General features: G+C 40.9%; 1 protein-coding gene across 2 annotated transcripts in view; it reads left to right on the forward strand.

Moving 5' to 3' along the window:
• MYO3B (myosin IIIB) overlaps positions 1-10,343 on the forward strand; it is a 460,851-nt gene that overhangs the window by 208,631 nt on the left and 241,877 nt on the right. For both annotated transcript variants that reach the window (XM_063712864.1, XM_063712865.1), the window contains exons 17-21: positions 424-634; positions 1,789-1,936; positions 3,188-3,341; positions 4,470-4,558; positions 6,646-6,775. In XM_063712864.1, coding sequence (XP_063568934.1) covers positions 424-634; positions 1,789-1,936; positions 3,188-3,341; positions 4,470-4,558; positions 6,646-6,775 — 732 coding nt within the window. The remainder of the gene's footprint in view (positions 1-423; positions 635-1,788; positions 1,937-3,187; positions 3,342-4,469; positions 4,559-6,645; positions 6,776-10,343) is intronic.

The following is a 10,343-nucleotide window of genomic DNA, read 5'->3' on the forward strand; positions in this document are numbered from 1 at the left end:
TTATGGTGGCACAAAGAGTGAGAATCCTCAATTATGAACAACAAACAAACAAACAAACTGATTTAAATGAAGTAAAAACCTTTTTGTGTTAAACTGTAGGACATTTTAGGGCCTTTAATATACGAATGTATTTTGTGACTAAGGGTAGAATACAGTCTGCAGCTATTTCCCCAATTTATTTGGCAAAAGACCACCTCCTCTTCCTTTTTTTCATCAAGCATCTATGAAGTAAGACTTTCAGAACAGTTTGGGAGATACTGTGTCAGTCTGGAAGCTTCTTGGGGTTAGGGATCTAGCCTGTTTGTCTTTGAGTCAAAAGTACCAAAATGGAGTCTGGCACATAGTAGATGTTGAATAAATGCTGACAGACTGACTGAATGAAGGTCTGGCTACATGCTGTGTTATCCTTACTCTTTGTTTCAGCTGCCTCTGTTCTGTGCATCAGCCCCGAAGAGCTACAGGAGGCCCTCACCTCCCACTGTGTGGTCACCCGGGGCGAGACCATCATCCGTGCCAACACTGTAGACAGGGCTGCGGACGTTCGAGACGCTATGTCCAAAGCCCTGTATGGGAGGCTCTTCAGCTGGATTGTGAATCGCATTAATACACTCCTGCAGCCAGACAAAAACATATGGCAAGTTCCTCGGAGACAAGAGGGTCTCAAGAGAGCTGTCATTGACCCCGCCGTCTCTTAGAGTTTGCAAAAGGAAGCATTTGGTTCTCTCTGGGATTTTCTTTCTCTCTCTCTCTTTTTTTTTTTTTTTTGTGGAGTCAGAGTCTCACGCTGTTGCCCAGGCCGGAGTGCAGTGGCATGATCTCTGCTCACTGCAACCTCCACCTCCAGGGTTCAAGCGATTCAACTGCCTCCGCCTCTTGAGTAGCTGGGATTACAGGCGTATGCCACCACGCCCGGCTAATTTAGGCATTCTCTTTTAGAAGACACAGTGAGATCCAGGAGAGTTGAAGCATTTGTACCCGAGAGGCAAATGACTGAAGGAGCCACTAAATACAGTATTTGAGAGAATAGTCTTGGCTGGGAGCTGGACAAACTGGGTTCGCACCCAAACTCTACAGCTTAACCCATTTATGCCTGAGGTTGCAATTTTTTGAATTTTTTCAATCAGACCTTGGCGATGACCTTGAGCAGTAGGATGTGAATAACTCCCATATGGTTAGTGTTCCAATAATGGAACACCAGGCATAAATGGGTTTTAATCAGCTGCATGTTCTAAGTCAGTTTTCTCACCTGTAAAATGAGGATAATACTATCCTCTTCATAGTTTTGTTTTTAGAATCAAAGAGATATTTTATGGAAAATTTTAAAGCACACTATCTTACATTATTATTCCTACTTCTTCGACTACTTTTTCTTGCTCTTTCCTAAGCATAGTTTCCTATATTGTGGAGGAATTCACCACATCAAATTCTGAAAAGTACTCCTCCACTTACCTTTGTGGGTAGATAGGTGGGAGAATAAATAAGCAACAGCTGCAACCCCTTCAAAGAAAAGGACTTTTAAAATTTTATTTTATACATGGAGTTTCTGAGTAAGATTTTAAAGGATTCTACTGCTTTAAAAAAAAAGAAGTTGAAAATACTATTGAAAGGCCAAAAGAACAAACAGTTTAAGACATAAACTGCTTCTTTTCTTAGGGGTGGCAGGATCCTGCTTTCCATGAGTGGGTGAATTGGGTACTTGAGTTGATAAGCACTTGGGCACATATATTCTCATCATCTTGAGGTGGGTGTTTCCTCCCCTAAAGAGTTTTATTCTTCTCTCTCATGCAGTAGTGCAGGAGATGGAATGAATGTGGGGATCTTGGATATCTTTGGATTCGAGAATTTTCAGAGAAATTCATTTGAGCAGCTCTGCATAAACATCGCCAATGAGCAAATCCAGTACTACTTCAATCAGCACGTTTTTGCTCTTGAGCAGGTAATAGTGAACTCTGAGGTAACTAAACTTGATGGGGAAGAGGTGTCTCCAAGCTGCCCACAATTTGTAGCAGAAACCCTGTAGACTAACAGGTAAAAGACCCTAGAGAGAAAATAGGGTAAGGCAGTCCTGGCTAAATAGTCTAAATTTGTCTGAAAAAGGTCTTGATTTCTGTGGAAAGGTATATTTCCTCACTTGAGTGGAGCTGGTGACAAGCCACTCATTTAAATCTTGCGTCAAAACTCTTTCGTGCATATTGCTCAAAATGCTGTATTTCTTGTACTTTATTTAACTAAAAATATTTATGATTGCATTCAAAATGACACAGATGACCTTGAATTCGGGACATAGGTTCTTAACTGCTACACTAGCCCTCCCTATCCCCTATCTGCTATGTACCAGATCCCACAGTAACTGGAGAGGTATCTCCAGGGAGGAGTAAGATGTGTTCTTGGTTTTCTAGAAATGGAAATCATCCCTCTATGAGTTTAATAATAAATAAGACAGAGTAAGAAGCTAGTGGACCCAAGGGATGGGGCTCTTTTCCTGTGGCAGCAGTCTATATAGCAGTCTGCTCAACCCCAACCTTTACTTAAACCTTAAGACTCTCTTCTGTATGAAGTAGTTGCAATAATGAAACATTCTGGCTAAGCCTCTTCCATGCAGGCATGATTGTTTTAATGCAGGCATGAGGACACACAAACTAAACTTTGATTAGATAGACACAAAGACATTTAGTGAAAATACCAGCATTGCTTTTATCTCTGGAGCTGGATAAATCTGTATAGCACTCCTCTCCCATCCACCCTTGTTTCAGTCCAGGTTCCTTCCATTCATTCCCCGGTAATCTGGACTTTTTCTAGTTTTCCAACCCTAGATGATTCCTTTGTCGAATTCCTTGCAGAAGAGAAGTCTGTTTTCTTGGTTTAAACAATATTTCTCACCAAAATAAATTTTTTTTTCAGCTTCACTTCCTTGTACATTAGTTTCTAAATGATAAGTTACCAAGTCCACGTTTGAGAGAGAGCTTTTACTGGTTTAGCTGCCTGCCATAGGCCACTTGTAAGTCAGATTTAAATGCACAGCTTTAATGGTGTTATATGCAGAAGATTCCTTTATTATACACATAAAACATATCCTGCTTTCCACATGCATTCAATGTTGCTAGACCCAGAAAGTCCATGTCAAAGTATCCTGGTGGTACCAAGGCTAGTTTTGGGCTGGAGAGAATCACAATCGATTTCCCTCCAGATGGAATATCAGAATGAAGGCATTGATGCTATACCCGTGGAGTATGAGGACAACCGCCCGCTCTTGGACATGTTCCTCCAGAAACCCCTGGGACTGCTTGCACTTTTGGATGAGGAAAGTCGGTTTCCCCAAGCAACTGACCAGACCCTGGTTGGTAGGTACCTTCTGAGAAAAAGGCATATACATTTAGAACAAAACTTGGCTCGTGTCATCAATTGAGTGTACTTTAATGAATTTACCCTACATATTTTGTCTATATGGTGGGTTGTAAGAATATAGGCCTTCTTTTTAATTGAATTGAAGTGTTGTGGTAGAATTTGAATCTTAAAGCAAACCCATCACTATTCCTAACCCCTTCCCACTTTCCTATTCTTGCCAACATGATTAGCATTACCCCCATGTTGATTTCATTTTTACACCTTCCTCTCTCTTCTTTCCTATAGGCAATGTTTGCTTCTCCTCCTTTGTGTGCCCCCATCTCATGTCTTCCCCTGTACCCCCATCCACCACCTCTGATCTGATTTCATGCAGAAGCCCTTTCCAGTCTCCTGACTTCCAGGCTCCTACCTGCCCCATCTACCCTGGACATCCCAGCTAGTTTAGTCTTTTTCTAAAGCCACCTTCTCATTAGGTTACTATTATCTACAGGATGAATATAGGGCACCTCGTCCTGACATCAAAGGCCCTCTATTCTGTACCCTATTCTTCTTGAATCTTCAGTGTTTTTCACAACCTTTGTTCCTCACTTAGATTGTGAGGTGCTTGGGGCAATGAAGCCTCAGTCTTTATGTGCCTTTAGTGCTTAGCAGTTTCTCACACGTAAGATCGTGTGTTGAAGGAGGAACAAAAAGTTTCAAGCCTTTTCCCCAGTTGGAAAATTGATTTGTGGCAGAGATTCACTTTTATGAGTTGAAATTATGACCCTCAGTGGTTTTCTTTTATATATAACATTGTCACAAGTTGTCCAGATGAGTTTAAACCAGGTCCTAAAACTAACTGGCAGGGCCTCTGGTGTCATCAGTGTCCATGCTAGGAGTTCTTAGAAACAGCAGGAGAATGTATGATCTTAGAGCACACCCTGACATTAAGACAACGCTACACAACTAAGCAAGGTTATAATGATAAATGCCCATCATATCGGTGATCTTTCTCCACCCTTGTTAATATCAAGGCCTTATTCTGAAAGCCCTTATTCTGAGTCATTCATGGCTTGAGGAACAAGTTTTTGTTTGAAAGAGGAAATAATTCACATTCTAACTCTCCAACATAAAAATCCACACAGATAAATTTGAAGATAATCTACGATGCAAATACTTCTGGAGGCCCAAAGGAGTGGAACTGTGCTTTGGCATTCAGCATTATGCTGGAAAGGTGAGGCCAGTGTGACAGTTATTAGACCTGAATTTGACAAAGGGTAAGTGTCTGCATTACCTTGTCTGTGCTGCTGGTGAAATTGCTTACAGATTTCTTTCCCCTTTTAATTCTTCCTGAATACCTAATCATAATTCTTAAAGTTTCTCAGTGGTGCCACTCACAGAAAGTTGCCCCTGGCATAGAAGCAATTTCTCACTGGGGTGGCCCACAGTGTTACCATCTGCTTCTCACCTGAGGTTTGGCCTAGAACTGACAGCTCTCCAGAGAGAAAACATATTACAGCTTTTTGTGGTGTTTAGCAGTAAATGTTCACATTCTAAAGTCATTTGGAGACATGTAGGTAATGGAGGAAGGTTAATATCACAGTGGGACTCAATTTTTAGTACTTTAATCATAAGTCTAAGGGCCCCAGAATGTCCAGATGAAAAGAAAAAAAAATCACATTATTATCCAGATGTTAAGCTTTTGCAACTTAACTGAAATGTCCACTTTTCATACATTATGCCTCAGTCTCAATTTCAAGTTCCTAAAGCAGATTAGTGACTGATTCAGGAAATTCCCTATCCCATAACCACAAGCTCCTTGCTTATGTTACTCTCAAAGGAGCCATTTGAATTATGGCTAATTGGTTCCTCTGGGGTCTTCTGAGTCTGTAGGTCCAGAAAATTGGTAGGAGTTCAATAAAAGGCATTTTTGATTATTTTATTGATTTAAGATGTATTGAAATTGTCATTCATATTCACATCATGGCATTGGAACTGATTTTCCTAACTGGATGTTGGGAAATTCTAGTACAAGGGAGGGGGATTATTTTTCTCTCCGCATAGTACTTTATGATATCTATTTTGGATCTTTGTCAGACATTGCAATTCAGTTTTTGCCCTTAAATATTTTATTTACCTTAGCATATTAATGTCCTCCTCAGAGTCTGAAATACCAGCATCTACCCTAATTCCCCTCCCCATTCCTCTTTTCTGCCTCCCATTCCTGTCTTCCTCTTCTCACCTCTTTCTGTCCTTTTATACCTATGTGTTACCCACCCTTCTTCTTGATTCCTTCTTACTATTTTCCTTTCTTGATTTTAGGGGAAAAACTTTTTTTATTTTTATTTTTTCTGGGCTCTGTGTCCTTTGCTGCATCCATTTGCCATTCAAAGCTTATTTGTAGAGAAGGAATTCTCTGAGGGTGCTCCTTAAAATTTATCTGAACTGGATCCCCTCTGTTCTGAGAACCAAGAACTACTCAGCATCCTTGAGTGATCACTCAGATCTCATGAGGACCTAGGGAGGCAGTGAGAGTACTTAAAGTAGTTGTGAGCATAGAGTCAAACTGCCTGAGTTTTGATACCTACCTACCACTTGTGAAATGTGTGACCATGGGCACATTACTCAGCCTCTTCCTAAGTCTCTGCCTGCCTACCAGTAAAATGGAGGTAATAATAGTGCTTACCTCATAGGATGGATGCTTTGCACATGGTATCTAATATATTTTAATAATTATTCTGATGTGATTATCTTTGATAGGACTCTTCAAAAAGCAACTAGACAGGCCAGGTGCGGTGGCTAACACCTGTAATCCCAGCACTTTGGGAGGCCGAGGCAGGTGGATCACAAGATCAGGAGATCGAGACCATCCTGGCTAACACAGTGAAACCCCATCTCTGCTAAAAATAAAAAAAAAATTATCTGGGCATGGTGGCACGTACCTGTGGTCCCAGCTAGTCGGGAGGCTGAGGCAGGAGAATCACTTGAACCCAGGAGGCGGAGGTTGCAGTGAGCCAAGATCATGCCACTACACTCTGGCCTGGGTGATAGAGTAAGACTCCATCTCAAGAAAGAAAAAAAACAAAACAACAACAAAAAAAAACCATAAAAAACAAAAACTAAAGCAACTAGACAATAAGATAAACTGGTCTGTCAAAATCATAATTATTCCCTTTATCTGGTGCTCTGGATATAAAAGCATGGCTATGTCAAGATGAGTTCTATATAGAGGTCGATTAACAACTGGTTAGACAAGTTGCCAATGTCACCAATGATGGACAGTTGACTTGGCTAATTTGCCATTTGCTATTCATGTTACAGGTATTATATGATGCTTCTGGGGTTCTTGAGAAGAATAGAGACACTCTCCCTGCCGATGTGGTTGTGGTCCTGAGAACGTCAGAAAACAAGCTTCTTCAGCAGCTCTTCTCAATCCCTCTGACCAAAACAGGTACCTGGGAACCCTCTGATAGCCCTGCTCCTAAAGCTTTTGCAAGACCAGGTGGAATTTTCCAGTTAGTGTCTGAATACTGCCAGGGCTGCACCACTAACATTGAACTTCCTTAAGCAGGAGTAAGGGTCTAAATCCAAGAAAAGGAAAATGTTTGTTTCTTTTGTAATTTAATTGTGCAGCATCAGTGTGTACACAGACACATGTACTTGCACACATATACATACATACACTATCCATAATATCAACTCTTAGACTTTCTTGTCCTTCTTTTCATTCTTCCCTTTATAAAGCCATACGATATCATTAATTCATGCTAAGCACTCTAGGATAGTCTCAGTTTACCAAGACTTATCAGGAAGATTATTTCTATTTGTGTGTCGTTCCAAGTGAAAGGAGTATGTTGAATCAGAGTTCAGGGGATCCTCAAAGATCACCTTGGTCCAATTTCTACCCAGTTATGACCCCACCCCACCTCTCTCCTAACTAATTTGGAACAGGTCCATCACCTATGTATGTGGCCTTTGCCTACTTACAGTTACCTTCTGTTTAATTGCTGTCAGTCCTCATGCCAAAAAAGCAGGAAACTAGGGCCAAAGAACAGAACTTCCAAGTCCTAACTGTTTTTCCAAATGGATTCTAATAGAGTCAGCCTTTTAGAATGTACCTGGGATTCTAGCTGGGCGGCCAACTCAGCCTTCTCACAGCTCTACTCTCAAGGGCTTTGTGTTTTTTAGGCTAGGTCTGGAAATAGCAGTGGGCATGCTTTTAAGAAAAAAAGGAAGAGAAACCTCTTTATCACTGTCCATTGTTCACTATTTCCTCTTCTTTTCTTCCCACATCCCTCTTAACTGGCTGCCAGGTCTGATTTTTAGCAGCTTGCAGAGGAATGAAAAGCCTGGCTAAGGAAAAAAAAAAAAAAAAAAGCTACAGTCTACAGTATTTGCTTCATCTTAACTTGGAAGGAAAGTTGAAATCCGGCTCTTTTTTCAGACATGCTCCTGTAAACAGAACTAGTAGCAGTGCCCATCAGAAGGCTGCCCTCCAGCTTCCATTCCAGACCTTCCTTGGGGCAGCCGGGATTTAATTCAATATGGACTCCCGGGAGCTCGGGGAAGGTGTGGAAAGGGCTGGCTGGTGTTTCCTTACCAGAGACCCAGGGATGTAGACTTCTCATCAGGCGACTTGAGCACAGAGGTGAAGAGACAGCCATTATTGATAGGGGACATGCTGTCTGGGAAAAAAATCTATCCAAATAACTCTTCAGCTTGCATTTGCATCTTCCCACAAATATTAATAACGACTTGTCAAATCTGTTCACAACTTTGGAATTTCCGATTTTTCAACCTTTGGCAAAATAAAAACCATTTAACAGCCTGGACCACTAGGTGGCGCTATGCAGAAAGTAAGGCCCTGCAGCCGGTGTCTGTTCTCCCTTGATTCACCCAACTGTGGGAGGAACAGGAACAAAGAGATAACCTCCGCCGCTGCGTCTTTTTTACCCCCTCCCAAAGAGCTTTCCTCTTGTCTTGTAACTGTTTCTGAATCTTGTTTTGAAACTACACTCCACACCACTTGATAGAAACAAAAGTGAAAAATAAGACTAGAAACAAACGTGATGTACCAATAGGCTTCCCTGTATTCCTGACTATATATTATGCATAGTAATTTCCTTTGAGATCCTAAGCTTGAGTATAGCTTAGGATTCTCCACATTTTGAGTATAATTAAGAAGCCACAAACATCAAAACTTATAAGCATGATTCTGTTTTCTTTTTCTGGAATTATTTATGTAGGAATGAATTCAATCAACAAACATTTATAGAACAGCTTCTAGTAGTAATAAGGTACTTTTTAGGCAACGAGGGAAATATAGGAGTAAAGGTAATATGGCTTTGCCGTACACCAACTAGAACTTTCTTTTAAATTCATTTTCTGTGTAGAATTTTCTATACAGAATTGGGCACTAATTTATCTCCTTATGACAATAGTTGTCCTCAAACCTCGATTCTAACATGATTGTGCATCCTGTGTTCAATGTCAGAATATTACTTTTCTAAATTTTAAAACATTCATAGTCTGTTTTTTTGGGGGTTATTATGTTACAGCCTTTGAAGATGGGAAACCTCACTGGACAGAAATAAGTTATGCTGTTCATTTCCAATGCTTGTTTCAGGCATGTCCCTCTCGTGAAGGGGAAGGTGCCTATACGTCTTGACAGTCCCACTGAAAGCAAGATCCCACACTATCCTGGCAGTTTGGAAAAGAATATGCTAATATTTTCAATGCATAAGAAACCATTTTCTTGTCAGTTTTATTTTTCCTTGCTTTAATTGTTTTATCGAAATTAAATGGAGCACTAGTTCAGTAAGCATAGATATTATGGGCAATTACTTTACAAACCTCTTTTGAGGAATGAACTACAGAGAGGAAGGAAAAAGATCAAAGTTGAGGCCAGGCGCAGTGGCTCACGCCTGTAATCCCACCACTTTGGGAGGCCAAGGCAGGCGGATCACAAGGCGGGTGGATCACGAGGTCAAGAGTTCGAGACCAGCCTAGCCAACATAGTGAAACCCTGTCTCTACTAAAAATACAAAAAATTAGCCGGGTGTGGTGGCGGTCACCTGTAATCCCAGCTACTAGGGAGGCTGGAGCAGGAGAATTGCTTGAACCCAGGAGGTGGAGGTTGCAGTGAGCCAAGACCATGCCATTGCACTCCAGCCTGGGAACAGTGCAAGACTCTGTCTCAAAAAAAAAAAAAAAAAAAAAATCTAACTTGGGAAACCTTGGAGGCAATTAGCCCAAAGCATAAAAGGAGGTTCAGTGCTGGACTCCTCAATTTTGAAAGAGGAGAGGATGTTTGTTAGGAAGACCCCTAAGAGATGTTGGCAGTGGTCTGGCTCCTGATCTTGGTGGTGGTTACATGGATGCTTGCATTATATTTATTATGCTGTACATTTACGTTTTGCATACTTTTCTGTGTGTGCATTCTGTGTCACAGTAATGTTGGTTTTTTTTCCCCAAAAGATAGAGAAGACCCCTTAAAATGCAAAGAAAAAGAAAGCTTGATGTGGTAGTGCATGGCTAGAGTCCCAGCTACTCAGGAGGCTGAGGCAGGAGAATCACTTGAGCCCAGGAGTTCAAGGCCAGTCTGGGCAACACAGTGACACCCCCATCTCTGAAAAAAAATTAGAATTATAATTGTTTAAATGCAAAGAAAAACTTTAATTTCTTTATCAAAGGATTCCTGACAGTTAACTTGAGGTTTTCTGGTAGCTAGGTTGCCACTGTCCTTTGTTTTCAAAAGAGCCCTAGTATCACTTTCCTGTTCTTTCAAGTTACGTCCTCTTTGGGCTGCTGGGCAGGTAACAATCCCTTCATTAGTATATATCAAAAAAAGTATAGTCATGCATAGCTTAATGATGGGGATGCATTCTGAGAAATACACTGTTAGTTGATTTCATCGTTGTACAAACATCATAGAGTTCTTACACAAACCTAAATGATATAGTCTACTGTACACCTAGGCTATATGTTGTAGTCTACTGTTCTTGGGCTGTAAACCTGTA

The sequence above is a fragment of the Pongo abelii genome, chromosome 11 (assembly GCF_028885655.2).
Source record: "Pongo abelii isolate AG06213 chromosome 11, NHGRI_mPonAbe1-v2.0_pri, whole genome shotgun sequence".
NCBI classification, from domain to species: domain Eukaryota; kingdom Metazoa; phylum Chordata; class Mammalia; order Primates; family Hominidae; genus Pongo; species Pongo abelii.